The following is a 15030-nucleotide window of genomic DNA, read 5'->3' as shown; positions in this document are numbered from 1 at the left end:
AACCTGAGGCATTTACTTACAATCTTTTTGAAAGACTCCTTACTTGCGCTTAAAGGAAGTTGTTTCATTAGGCTGCAAGGATCTGACCTTCTATTTTCAGGATTTTCCGGCAGAAGAGTTACTTATCTTGTATACAAAATGTCTCTCCCTTTACTAATTGTCACAAAAATCAACTGCATTGTACAAAAGATGGATATCGAATTGAAACAGAAAAAGAACAGAGAAAAGGGTAAAATGATTTCTTAATAGTTGATTGAAGAGTAAAGCAGTTACACTTATAAAGTATAGCTCAATAGCTACTTCAGTAGCTTAGCTGATTCTCAAAAGGACAGTGTATAATACAACTCTTAACAAGCCAAACGACAGCGTATGAGTGCAATTCTTAACACTTTGACTCATTTAGAGAGTATTAACTTTTTACGGTTAATATTCCACCTTAAACCAAACTACCTCTAATCTGAGCTTCTACCGGTAGCCCCTTCTGAGCTGATTCAACAATTCTAAAACCGCTAGTTCAATCATCTAATTCAATTATTCTAAATAAAAATGTTGATTCAATAACCTGAGCTGTTATCATCAGCAGCTTTCTGATTATTGAGAGAACACTTGAAGCAGACTAATAAGCAATCTGTGGAAATATTGTTAAAGCATGCACAAACTTGCACAACAGATCAATTACTTGTTCATTTTGCAACTACCAAAAGAGCTGGATCAGACTTATGATTGCAGAGTAGAAAACTACCATTTGCAGATCATAAGAGAGAAATTTGTAGATCATAAGAGAGAAATTTGCAGACCATAAGAGAGAAATTGAAATAGTTCACCAGAAATGAAGAGCAACTGATAGATCCTTAAGATTGTAGTAGACTATGATGGCAGAGCAAAATACTACCAAGTGAAACTGGTCTATAGACAGCCAATTAACTGCAGTAAAGGCTACTGAAAACATACTAACATACAGCAAACTCACACTCATTTGCAGCTATCATCAAGTGATATCACATTTAGTTTGGATCTTAACTCATTAAAATAAGCAGCTAACAATGCCTCAGTAAGAAAATCTGCAATCTGTAATTTGGAAGGAACATACTGAATAGCCACTTTCTTTGTAAAATTTGTTCTCGAATGTAACGAGCATCAATCTCAATGTGTTTCATTCTGGAGTGAAACACAGGATTGGATGCAAGTGCTCCAGCACTAACGTTGTCACACCATATCACAGGAACAATATGAAAGGACAGCCCTAACTTAGTGAACATACTCTGTAACCATGCTACTTCTGTGGTAGTTTGAACAAGAGCTCGGTACTCTGCTTCAGTGGAGGAAAGAGCAACAACTTTCTATTTCCTAGAACTCTACTAGATCAAGTTCGGTCCTAAGTATACACAACAGCCATTGGTTGATCTGCGGTCTTCTAAATTACCACCCCAATCAGCATCAACATCAGCATAGCACTCTACATGTAAAGCACTTGCTTGTTTAAAATGAAGACCATAATGCAAATAACCTTTTATATACCTTAACACCCTTTTACGAGCTTGCCATTGCAACTCAGTAGGAGCTTGTAAGAATTGGCTTAGCTTATTCACTGTGAAGCTAATATCTGGTCTAGTAAGAGTTAAATATTGCAATGCCCCTACAGTACTGCGATACAATCCAGGATCCTAAAAAAGTTCACTGTCTGTGGAGCTAAGCTTGACACCAACATCCATCGGAGTGGAACAAGCAAGTGCTTCCATCATTTTAGTTTTTATCAACAAGTCAGAAGCATACTTGGACTGCTTTAGGTAAATACCATTTGAATTCCTGGTTGCTTCCAGCCTTAGAAAATACTTAAGGGAGCCAAAAGTATTTAACGCAAAATGGTCATTAAGATCGTTCATCAACTGAGCTATAAAGGCCTCATCTGAACCACTAATCAATATATTGTCAACATATACAAGAACATATATATAACTAGAATTTTGCTGAAGAGTGAAAAGACTTGAGTCTAAGACTGAATTCTGGAAACCTTTGAGCTGTAAGACAGCTTTCAACTTGTCAAACCAAGCTCTAAGAGGTTGCTTAAGGCCATAGAGAGCCTTGTTCAACTTTCACACAGCATCAGGAAAGACAGGATTCTCAAAACCAGGTGGATGCTTCATGTTGACAGTTTCAGTTAACACTCCATTAAGAAATGCATTATTAACATCAATCCGTTGCACATCCCATCCATTAGTTACTGCTAGAGTAAAAAATATTCGTATAGTGGCTGGTTTGATTACTAGGCTGAAGGTTTCAAAGTAATCATGACCAGGGGTCTGTTGAAACCCCTTTAGTCTGGCCTTATATTTCTGTAGTGTTCCATTAGCATTGAGTTTGGTGCAAAAAAACCATTTGTTTCCTACTATATTTATATCAAAGGAAGACGGCACAAGAGTCCAAGTACTATTCTGGACAAGTGAATCAAATTTAGATTGCATAGTAGCTTTCCACTTGGTACTTTAAGGGCTTCAAAGACTGTTGTAGGTTCAGCTTCAATCAGTTTAGTAGACTCTAACTCTTCAGCAAAAAAGGCTAAATGATAGTCATCTTGATAATCGGGTGAACAACAGGTCTGAGTAGCTGATTTAGACCTGGTAATCATAGGGTGTATGTTGACAGCTGCAGAAGTAGTAGGACATGAGACTGTATTGTGTACCCAGACTTGAACCAGCTAAAGCAGCAGCAAATTGAGAAGAAGTAAGATCAACTACAAGCGGACATGGTATGAGCGAGCAATCTGCAAACCTTGTAGGGATAGCAGCTTCTATTTTTGGGTTAATGGCAGTAGTGTTTTCAGAAGAACCAGGTTTGTTACAGGGTAAGGGACACTGATCAAGAGAGGTATTAATTGGAGGTAATGGTGTAACATTAGGTGAGGATGGACTATTACAATTAGTGGAAGCAAGTAGTAAAGGAGAATATGTATTTGGATTAAAGGAAGAAGAGTTAAGAGGAGAAGAATTCTTACCAATTGTTGTATCATCTGAAACATGGTTGTCAGGAGTGATGTTTACTGCAAAAGGATCAGTGGCTATTGAAGACTGCAAAGGATAAGGGATAGACCAAAAGTGAAAAGATGAAGTGTGTGTATTTGTGGAAGTATCAGTATTATGAACTTAACTAGAGGGTGTAGAGCTAGAAGGTTGAAATGAAGAGTGTAAAGAATTAACAGCAAAAGGGAACTCACATTCATTGAATTGAACACTAGGAGTAATTACAATCTTACCATCAGGAGTTAGACATTTGTATCCCTTATGAATCAAACTATACCCTACAAAGACACACTTAATGGTATGAAAGTCAAACTTGTGTTTATTGTAGTTCCTCATGTAGGGAAAGCAAGTGCATCTAAAGACCTTCAAACTATCATAAATATGAACCTTTTTAAACAACTTTTGATAAGGTGATGTATTAAAAAGAGTGGCCATAGGCATTTTATTTATCAAATATACAACAGTTCAACGGCTAGCCACCAATATTGAAGAGGCATAGATGCATGAGCAAGCAATGTTAATCTAGATTCTACAATATGCCTATGTTTCCTCTCACTTCTACCATTTTGTTAGTGAACATAGGCACAAGATTCTCTAATTTGGATGCCTTGGTCAACTAGGTAGGGTAGGAAAGCCTTATATGCTCTTCCCTGGTCAGACTATAAGCTTTTAAGCTTATATCAAAACTGCCTCTCAGTTAAGTGCTGAAATTTTATAAAAACTGACCTAACTTCAGCTTTGGTTTTGAGAGGAAACAACCATGTGATCTACTATAGTCATATAGGAATTGAACATAGTATTTAAAGCATTCAATGGAAGTAAAAGGGGCAAGACCCCAAAAATCACTGTGCACTAACTCTAAGGGTGCTAAGGCATGAGAATGTGAAGCTGGAAAAGTGGTGTGGTGTAATTTGCCTAATTGGCAGGCATCACAAAAATTAATTAACATGAGAACTAGCTGAAGTATTTAGTTTTGAAGGAAACTTGATATGCAAATTGGTTAGAATGTGATGTTGGACTTGTGAGTGAGGATGACCCAATCTTTTGTGCCACAGTAAGTAAACATTAGTGTTAACACTTGCTGTCAAACAATGTGGAGCAATGGTAAGTGTGTGAGCAATGCAATTTTCAGCAGTGAATATGCAAGCATTGATGTTAGCAAAAACAGAACATGAATCAAAAGTATGTGTTTGAGCAGTACATTTATCAGAACCCGAAGTTTTATTATTCAGAGATGAAATACATTGACCAATATTAGAATTATGGACTACATCATCATTATTTTTGCTAGACACATACTGATTAATAGTATCAGACTCAATGTAACTAATAGGATTACTACAGTTTTTATTAAGGTCACATTGACCCTGAACATTAGACTTAACTAACATGAAAGAAGCATCAAAGTGACCTTGAACATCAGGTTCAGCTGAAACAAATGAAGTACTAGACTTAACTAAAACAAAGGGATTTCTACAATGTATTGACTTATATTGAAGACCTTGTGAAGCAAGAGCAGAAGTATTAGTAGAAGCTACATTAGAGGATGATGCAGTGGCAAACAACAAATGAGGGACAAGTAAGGGCTGAGTGGAGGAGGAATTCAGTTGGTACAAACCACCTTTAAGATCCCCTTGTTGTAAAATTGCTCATGTGTACTTGTCCTTAACAACACAGTAGTTAGAGTCAATTCAACAATAACATTGTTGTCTTTGGTGAATTTAGAGATGCTAAGTAAGTTTTTTGTTATCTTAGGCACACATAGAATGTTTTTAAGGTGTAAATACTTAAAATGAAAAACACTTGGAATAGTAGAATGACCAGTATGGGAAATAGAGAGACACTCACCGCTGCGTACTTGAAGTTGATCCTTTCCAGAGTAGTTTTTGCTAAAATTCAGATGATTGAGGTTTGAGGTAACATGATCAGTTGCACCCGAATCCATGTACCATATTGGATCAGGAGGTGTGAGTGATGTAGTAAGAGCAAACTGCTATGGTTATGGAAAGGGTTGTGCAGGAGGTGTTGAAGATTGATAATGCTAATCAGGTGCTGAGTTTAAATGAGGACTAGCATTTACAAAATGAGCTTGGCTTTGACTAGGCACCTGTTGACGAGGGACACCAAAACCATTAACAGTTGCATTATTAGTGGATAGAACAACACCAGAATTAAACCTGTCAGATGGAGTTCCAAAATGAGAAGTATAGGATTGTTGAGAATGAGGCAGTCTTCCAGATCGACTATATTGAAGATTGCCAGGTGTACTCTATCCAGTGCTATTATACTGAGGAGCATTATAGTGAAAGTGGCTGTTGTGTTGTGGAAGAGGTGAACTTTCATAGTGGAGGCTTGGCTGTTGTGATGTGTTAGCTGCAAAGTGTTGAATCATGCCATTATAGGCAGAGTTGTACATGTGATATCACTAACTAGTAGAATGTCCTATTTTATTACATAGTTGACAAATCAATTTGCCTCTCCCAGCATTTCAACCTCTGTCCCTGCCATGTGACATTCCTCCAAAGGCAGGTGGCTTGTTGTTATATGGAGATTGACCAAAATTCTAACCAAACTATTGAGGAGCGGCTAAGATAAGATATTGGGGATAATGAGGATTACCTAGTGACATTAAAGTAGGTGGAGCAGGATAAAGTGAACTAGACACTGTCAGATTGAGAGCCTTCTAACTCAGGTTTGGAAACATGATTTGTGTCACTGGTGGAACCATGTAAGCTATGTGAAATACCGATAGAGGTTGTATGTGCTGAACAGTTGTACAGATCTATTGTATTAAATTTTTCAAGTCTTATTTCATATTTCTGCAGCAAAAATTGGGCCTCTTGCAGTGTGACAGAATTGAATTTTGACTCAATGTGTGATGTTAATTCATGACAACTACATCAAATTCAGGTCCTAGCCCATCTAGAACATATTGTAATAGATCCTCATCAGCAATTACCAGTCCACTAGCTGACAAACTCTCAGCAATTTCTTTCATTTTTTTAACATAATCACCTACACTTAGATTGCCTTTTTGCGTGGTTTGAAGAAGATTATTAAATGTAATGCTCTAGCCTTTGAGTCAATAATGAATTCATTCTCTAAGGCAAACCATATTTTAGTGGAACTTCTACACTTTGATACATATCCAAACATACTTTTAGAAACTGATGCCAAAAGCCAACTTACTAGAAATTTATCAGTTCTTTTCCATATTATATAGGCAAGATTCAACTGTTCATTTACAGAAACATTACTTGATTTAACCTCACCACTAATTCAACCTAAATCTTAAGTAATTTCAGAATTAGCAATGATAAGAGGTGAGGGACATGCAATCTTACCAAGAAGATGATCCTCAAGTTCGTGTAAACCAATGGTAGATAATACCTGAGAACTCCAAAAGCGATAATTGCTTTGAGTGAGTTTGGGATTGATGACTTGTAAACTGGTGGTTAGAGCTGATGTAGTTCGATTTGTTGACTGGTTCAACAATTCGTTTGAATTGTTGAGTCCATCAGTAGGTTTAGAAGGATTCACCATTGACGCAAGTCAGTGGCTCTAATACCATGTACAAATGATGGATATCGAATTGAGACAGAGAAAGAACAGAGAAAAAGGGTAAAATGATTTCTTAATAGTTGACTGAAGAGTAAAGCAGTTACACTTATGAAGTAGCTACTTTAGTAGCTTAGCTAATTCTCAAAATGACAGTGTATAAGTACAACTCTTAACAAGCCAAACGATAGTGTACAAGTGCAATTCTTAACACTTTGACTCATTTAGAGAATACTAACTTTTTATGGTTAATACATTGAACTGCAAATACTAAATGACTAGAGAAATAACTAAATTATATCATTTCAACTGTAATAGTAAGAATACATTCCAATTTGTTCATCCTAATTACAAGCATTAAGCATTTGTCACCTCACTAGCTCTATCCTTCCTATAACAAAAACCCTAACTTTCTTCTAAATCTTCTATCATATTCAAAGTGAACAAACATCTAAATTTACATAAGCCAAGAAAACAAATAACTCAATTTCTTCTTTTTCTATAAATAAATAAATTAATTACTAGAAATCGCAAAATGAAACAAAGTCAATTCTTGATGCACAATTTACTATCATCATTATTGCTATTTTATGGAGATTATTATGGCAATTAACAACTTTCTTGCTAAGTAATTTCCTTGCAACTCATCAGTAATTTGTCAAAATTGAACTGTTGATTAATTTGAAATTCTCATAGTTACTTAACTAACGAAGACACCTTCACTCGCACTTGGCAATTTAATAAAAAAGTAGAGGATCAATTTATTATAAATAGTTCAAATTATGCAATTGAAGAATCTAATCTTAATTAGTCACGAAGATGTAAATAGTTAACTTGTCGAATTTAATTTAATTCGCCTTGCTGAACAATTAAGCATGTCTAATTAGTTTTATTTAATTATTTTACTGGTTCCCACACTAAATTAGTAAAATATAATTGGTAGCTACCTAGGCCTGTGACTAGTGGTAACTTTGAGTCCAATTTTTCAACAATCTTACACAAAAATTAACCGCTTTCTTGCTTTCTTTGCTCTCATACTTATCCATGGTTCTCTTCTTGTGACAACCAAAACCATGGCCTAACTTTTAATTAATAATTAAGGGTAGGGATGTGTTTCTCATCGGGAAATTTTGTGAAACACATGATAGCCATTCACAAGCAAATTAACAAACCCAAGAAATTTATGAACCCATTTAACTAATCAACCAAAGCAAATAAATATCAACACAACAAAGTACAATACATTAACATGCAAACAAGAATTTTAATTAAATCAAGTACCCAAGCATTATACACAAGAAATGAAAGCTATACATGTGATATTGAAGTAGATATAAGTAAATTGAGATGATTAAAACCCACCTTTAGCAAAGATGTAACTGTCAGCTTGCTCAGAGCTGGAGGTAGAGAACGGCGCATTTTAGAGGGGAAACCAAAGGAGGGTTATAGTATTGAGTTATGCCATTCATCAGCCTCTGTTTTGATTGAAATGAAAAATAGTATATTGGTGAATCTAAAATACAGGAAACTCAATACATTTTTGTATGAACTCTATTCATCAATTATCAAACAGTAATTTTTTGAAAATTTTCACTGTTATTATATTTAGTTCTATAGCTTTACAGGGTGTGTGGCTTGTCTAAATACAAAATCCAGTCCTACAAGCCCACCTAAGACAGGCCCACCTAAGACAAGCCCACTAATACCCTCATCAAGTTAGGCCACTGATGACCCACCAAGCCCAATAGGATTAATGATTCAACACAGCTTATTGTGTATGGTATAAGGATTGCTCATCTTCAAGAGATGTAAGCTTTAACCCACAGGATATAGATGTTTCAAGTTCAAGAATCTAATAATTATCAGTTCAATTAAAGAATTTATGTTAGTGGTAAAATTAGCAGTGAAAATATTAAACTGCTGAAATAGAAATGATTTGGGAATATCATAATTAAACTTCTGATATATGTGAGGGGTTGAATATGCTTGCATGTAATTACCATTGGGTGGCTCAGTGGTTAACTATGACTCTTAGGTGTATTACTCAAAAGATTTTGAGTTCGATCATCTGAGTTGCTCATAGGGGTCCCTACTGAGGGGATTTATCTAGCTGTCAACTTCAAGGTCCCACTGGATTAGTTAGAATACGTGCAAACTAACTTGGACACCCACGATCACAAAAAAATAAAAGTAAATAAAATATACTTGCATATAGCTGTGCATTATTAACAATTTTCTACCAAGAGGGTTTTTAGAGATGAAAGAAATTGGCCTCTTACAATGAATATTTGAGAAGGAAACTAACCATCGACTTTTAACCACTGAATGCGTGCATTGTTGTGCTAGAAGTTTGAGTTTCAATTATTGTAGTTATAATGTTAACTAGTCTTTTAGAATAATGATTTGTTGAGATTCTAATAAAGCAACCTTTTCTGTTTTGTTAATTAACCATGCGGATGAAGAGGGTCTTGCTTGCATAGTAGATCACAATGGGCCTTTTATTCACCCGTTGGCCAAGGACTGCACCAATGGCATAGTCCGACACATCACACATCACTTCAAAAGGTAGGTTCCAATCAAGAGGTTGCATGATAGGTGACAATTTTTAAATAATAATAATAATAATTAAATAAAATATAGTAATATAATCTAAGTTTTATTTATAATATTTAATTTAATTTTTTATGAAATATTTTAAATTATTAAGGTGGTATTTATCTAATTAATTTTTAATGGATTTCATGATGTAATAGAATATACATATATAAAAATTTAGACTTGAAGTAATTTCATTTCAGAATCACAAATTTTATTCAATTCCCTTAGCATTCCTAATTACAAGCAAGCAAAGAAATTTAGAATATACATATAATAATAGAATTTACTATTCCATATCCCTGGGTACATTTCCATCCCATTGCCAGTCTCATGCCGAAACCAAACATTTCCTATATTAATGTATTCGTGCAAAAGTATCAATGTCACAACTCCTCAAAGAGTCTGGATTTTAATAATTTTTACTTACAACTGAATCATATAAATAGATAAAAATTACATAAAATTTATATAAAATGATTACTTTATCTTTTATTTTTTATCTGTTTGTATAATTCAATAGTAAGCATAACAATGCTCTTATGATTTCTTTCAGTTTTATCATCAATTTTGTATGTTACTCAAACATAATGCATCTTTCCAATTTATATTTTCTCTATTGATCTTTCTATTCATTAGTCATTACTGAAATACAAGGAAAAAAAAACTTTTAACAAGTGCGTTCTTCTTCATGTGGAGACGTAAAAAACATAAACTATCCTTTTCGCCTGAAGGACGGTCCAACAGGATTCAGTAATTCTTTGAACTTTTTTGCCTGACTAACAAAAGCTGTCAATGTGAAGAAGATCTCATATAATTAAAATATTGTTGGGTTGGGTTTCCCTCCTTGTGGGCCGATTTCAATAGAGCCCTTGTAGGGCCACTGAGCCCATAAGTAGACAGAGTCATAGAACTAAGTATTTTTCATTATAGAACAATAGTTTAATATCAAATTTATCCATGTAAATGATTTCATTAAATATTAAATTATTTTTAAATATCATCAAAATTGTATAATATATTTTGTTTAATGTAATATTCAATAAATTGTATAAATCGATGGTTGTTTGCAATGGTGGTAAATAATATTTAAACCTTAAAATTGCTCCTCTTTTTTTTTTTTTTTTTTTTTTACAAAATAATTTAATTTTTATTTATTTGATCCAATAAATATTGATACGAAAATTTTTACAATAATTTTTTTAAATTCAAAATTCAAAATGGTTGTAAAAATTCACAACCTTATGTAAATTTTCAAATAATTATTCATGTTTTAGTATTGATCAATGTACTAATATTATTGGGTTTTCTTGCCTAAAGTCTAAGTCCAATGTAAATTCTCCAAGGTCTCATGTCATGTTCGGCCCATATGTTTTGGGCTTGTACAATGCTAGCCAGACCCACTTGACACGTATGTCTGATAAGATTAAGCTGGCAAATCATTTGTGTTTGTCTGAGCTTATAAAAATTAGCTTATAAGCAACAAGTACTTATAAGCTAATATAAGCATTTGAAATTTTAAGCAATTACGTGTTTGGTTAAAGTATTTATAAGTGACTGATAAGTAGTTGACGTGTTTGATAAAATGTGACTTATAAGTACATTTTATTATAAAATGACTAAAAATGGTACTACATTAAATAAGGTTATACTATGGAATTTTAAAATTAAATAAGGATAATGTGGTAATATACTTGATCAAACTAGCTTATAAGCAGAGTGCTTATAAGCCAAAAAAAAAAAAATAACTCCCCCCCCAACTTATTTTTTTTGGCTTATAAGCTCAACTTATAAGCTCAAAAAGATTATAAACAAACAGGTCAGCTTAATTTTAGAGCTTTTAAGCAAGTTTGACCAGCTTATAAGCTTAGACAAACACCCCCTTAGTCAGAACTGATGTTCTATATAAATTTTCGATTTTAATGCAAATTAATATTAAAAGTATAACATTACACATAATAAGTGCAAATATTATAAGCTTGCCTAATGTAATAAAATGCTACATATGCCACTAGTGTCACAAAACTTTTAGCCACCGCGAGCCTACCAATGTCCATACTCCATAGGATAGAACTCAACATCATCACTGCATAAGCTAATCAATAAAACTCATTTCAAACATCGATCCAATCCCACAACCAACCTCCATCATTGCATGAGTCATCCACGAATTTTGTGCTTAAACATAAACAGAAGGTGATGTTAGGTGGGAAATATCTTGCTCTGGAAAGAATGTGGCAGCCCCATCAATTATAAGTATCCCCTCTATTATCCCAAGCTCTAACCTCTTATTAGCAATTTTCTACCAAGAGGGGTTTAGAGATGAAGGAAATTGGGCTCTTACAATTAATATTTTTGAGAAGTAAACAACCATCGATTTTTAAGTGCTGAATGCATGCAGGATTATGGCTTTACATTAGGATTTGGAAGCTCTGCCATATATAGCTCTTTAAGGAGGTGAAGCAATGGGAATCTTGTTGGTGGCTTCATAAGACAATTCTTTAAGGGAGTGTATCGATCATTGCCTTCCAAATCAAAATGGAGCTCCATGTCTTATTAGAAGAAAAGAAACTGTCCACTGAACACAACTGACATTTTAAGAAAACTTTGGTAACCGCTCAACGGATAAAGAATTTATGCAAGTGTTAGAAATGAAAACGGCTAAAAACTTTGACATAGAAAATGAATATTAGTTGCAGAAACAAGAATTTCAGAGAAAAATATACCTTGAGATCACAGCTTCCTTCTAGTCTCCACAACCCATGCCTATAGGCAATAGGCTAGCAAAATTTCACAAGCATCCCCAAAATTCTCCAGCTGGCAAAATTTCACAAGCATCCCCAAAATTCTCCAGCTGCCAAAATTTCAACATATGATCGCCAACACCTCTAAAATTTTTTCACAAAGCAGTAGCGGAAACCTCTACTAAAATGCAAATGTGGGAATCCAACTAAATCTTCAAATACAATGCAACAATTATGCTCACTTCTCTTATCATAAATAACTTTTGATGTCAAACTCTGCAAAATAACCCCAGAATTTCATTGTTCAAGATTAAGCATAGTCACTTTAAAAGCTCTAATATGATGACAGAAACAGAGAAAACAGAGTAATTTATCACAAAATTATGGAAATAGACCAGAAACTCAATGTTGATAGAGCCAATAATGCATTAAAACAGAAATTCACAAACAATATATTGAAAAATTGTTCAACAACTGGAGAAATCAGAATGCCTAAAATAAATACAAGCAGTAAAGAAACATGATGAAGGTGCAATAAGAGAGCACTAACCCTATTCAACCAAATTTCAAGACAATATCAATGAAGATAGCTGAACGAAAAATCCTCTTCATCTTCAGGAATATGGAGTTGTAGTCTATCTTAAGAAATACAAACAAATTCCAGCTTGCACACGAAGAATGGCCTTAATCTTCTTTAGAACTCTGCACATTCTGTAATCATAAATAAAGCATATTGGATTCACAAAATAAAAGAAAGAGGATTAAAGCAATTGATTAATACATAAATTGCAATAATGTACCAAAGAAGAAAAATTTTCAGTTTATAACAATACCTCTATTTCTTCTAATTAATGAGTAAATATGTTAGTGGCATATATAGCTATCACACCTACAATGCCATCTTATCAGAGAAATTAAAAAGATGAGTACTAATCAGAAAGAATGCATACCAAATTTGTGACATATTCCACAACTATGTACTCCACAAGTGCCAAAGTTTCTGGAAGTGGCTGAATGAAAGAAAACAAGAAATTCATAATATATCAAACTAGACATAAAATTTAAAAGATGAAAATTCATATCATTTTACATTCCAATAACAAAATAACAACAGTTCCATGTGAATCATGTAAAAGTAAAATGTGACCATGTGGAGACTAAGGTTTCTAGCTGTTAATGAAGCATGGATTATATGATGGCCTGAAATAGTCATTCAAGTGATATATACATCAATTCATTAAGAAGCTGATATCTGTTCAGAGAGAAAGAGTATAAACAATATATGTCTATGCATGCAGGTATGTGTTTGCAGGACATACGTGGCTTGAAAAAAGATTATTTTGTTTCTGGATTATGCATACTACGAAAAGTTTCAGCTACAGGCCACTTAAAACAGGTAATAAACACCGCAAACTAAGTTCACATTATTTTGATGCAAACTTAAAAAAGTATGTAAAGATTCTTGCTAACTATTTTCTGGGTTTATCTTACCAAATTCACAAAATCCCCCAAAACCAAATAGCTAGAGTCAACCGAATGAACAAGAAGTAATCTGAATGAACAACAAGTGACGACAGCAATCAGCGGAATCTGAACATCAGAGTAAATTCACATGAAAATTAGGGCATGCAGGGAAATAAGCTAATTCAGGTCTGATAGAGGCTGCTAATAGAGCTTACATTTAAAAGTTATGATTTGGAGATATCCACATGAATCAAAAATAAAATTAGTAGATAACAGATACATCAATTAGCATATGCAGTCCCATGCACAACAACCAAATCATTAAATTTGAGATTGCTCAGCAACACAATTCAGTGTCCCAATCCTGTTGATAAGGGGAGAAAAAAAAGTTGAAAGACAGCTACAATTACTTACATTAGGATCATTGCCAAAATCGTACATCATGTGCTGCACTGCAATACCAAAATACATGAGTAAAAATACAAAAACAGTAATAAAACTCCCAGAAAAGGGGTTATTTAAAATAGAAACGTGATGCATTTACTCACAATCTTTTGAAAGACTCATCACTTATGCTTAAAGGAAGTTGTTATCATTAGGCTGAAAGGATCCTGCCTTTTGTTTTCAGGATTTTCTGGTAGAAGAATTACTCATTTTGCATACAAAATGTCTGTCCCTTTAACTGTCACAAAAATCAACTACATCGAACTGTCAAATACTATATGACTAGAGAAATAACTAACTTATATAATTTCAACTGTAATACTAAGAATACATTCCAGTTTGTTCATCCTAATTACAAACATTAAGCATTCTTCACCTCACTGGCTCTATCCTACCTACAACAAAATCCCTAACTTTCTCCTATATCTTCTATCATATTCAAAGTAAATAAACATATAAATTTACACAAGCCAACAAAAAAAAAAAAAAACCTCAATTTCTTCTTTTTCTATAAATAAATTTCTAGAAAACGCCAAAGAAAATCAAAACCCTGGAAAAGTTATCGCAGTAAACCTTATAACATCAAGAAAAATGTAACAAGAATTGACATAAAAATAAATTTACCTGAATATCTTCTGGTACCAAACAAAGAGAGCGTGTGCGAATGAGAGATTCTGCAAAGAACATCACAACGTAGACAACAAGGAAGTGATATGACAAATGGAATTGCTTTGTTTGATCTTCATAACCAATCTAATTCCTCTATGAAAAGCATGGAAACGTTAATTAATTCAAATTTAATAATCTGTGAGCAAAGATGTGGCCAAACTTTTACTTAATTGAGTGAATGGGTGTGTTTCTCAATGGGGAATTTTGTCAAACACATGATAGCCATTCACAAGCAAATTAACAAACCCAAGAAATCATAAGCCCATTTAACTAATCAACCAAAGCAAATAAATATCAACACAACAAAATACAATACATTAACATACAATCAAAAATTTTAATTAAATCAAGCACCCAAGCATTATACAACAGCAAATCAAAGCTATACATCTGATATTCAAGTAGATATAAGTAATTTTGCCTAAATGCAACATCCCGTCCTTCAAGCCCACCCAAGACAAGCCCACTAACACCCTCATCAAGCCAGGCCATTGATGACCTGCAAGCCCAAGAAAGAAGAGCCCAACAACACCCACATC

The 15030-nt window shown here is 33.9% G+C and overlaps 1 protein-coding gene across 1 annotated transcript; it reads right to left on the bottom strand.

The window, feature by feature from the left end:
- Positions 1-1664: 1664 nt before the first annotated feature.
- LOC116105694 lies at positions 1665-6560 on the bottom strand. Its single transcript, XM_031392104.1, has 8 exons — positions 6362-6560; positions 5306-5390; positions 5125-5194; positions 4866-5007; positions 4094-4551; positions 2681-3065; positions 2483-2541; positions 1665-2090 (listed from the first exon to the last, which is right to left on the bottom strand). The coding sequence occupies exons 1-8, from the start codon at positions 6558-6560 to the stop codon at positions 1665-1667; spliced, it is 1824 nt and encodes a 607-aa protein (XP_031247964.1).
- Positions 6561-15030: the final 8470 nt, after the last annotated feature.

The sequence above is a fragment of the Pistacia vera genome, unplaced genomic scaffold (genome assembly GCF_008641045.1).
Source record: "Pistacia vera cultivar Batoury unplaced genomic scaffold, PisVer_v2 Contig503, whole genome shotgun sequence".
NCBI lineage: Eukaryota > Viridiplantae > Streptophyta > Magnoliopsida > Sapindales > Anacardiaceae > Pistacia > Pistacia vera.
This window is presented reverse-complemented; position numbering and strand designations above follow the sequence as displayed.

Bases quoted from the DNA above. Each gene is read 5' to 3' on its own strand.
- LOC116105694 (XM_031392104.1), bottom strand. From the start codon at position 6,560: ATGGTGAATCCTTCTAAACCTACTGATGGACTCAACAATTCAAACGAA. The intron at 5,195-5,305 runs GTATAATAGCAC...TCCATCTGACAG, and splicing joins TTTCACTATAATGCTCCTCA to GTTTAATTCTGGTGTTGTTC. The intron at 3,066-4,093 runs GTTAACACTAAT...TATCCTTTGCAG, and splicing joins CACATTGTTTGACAGCAAGT to TCTTCAATAGCCACTGATCC.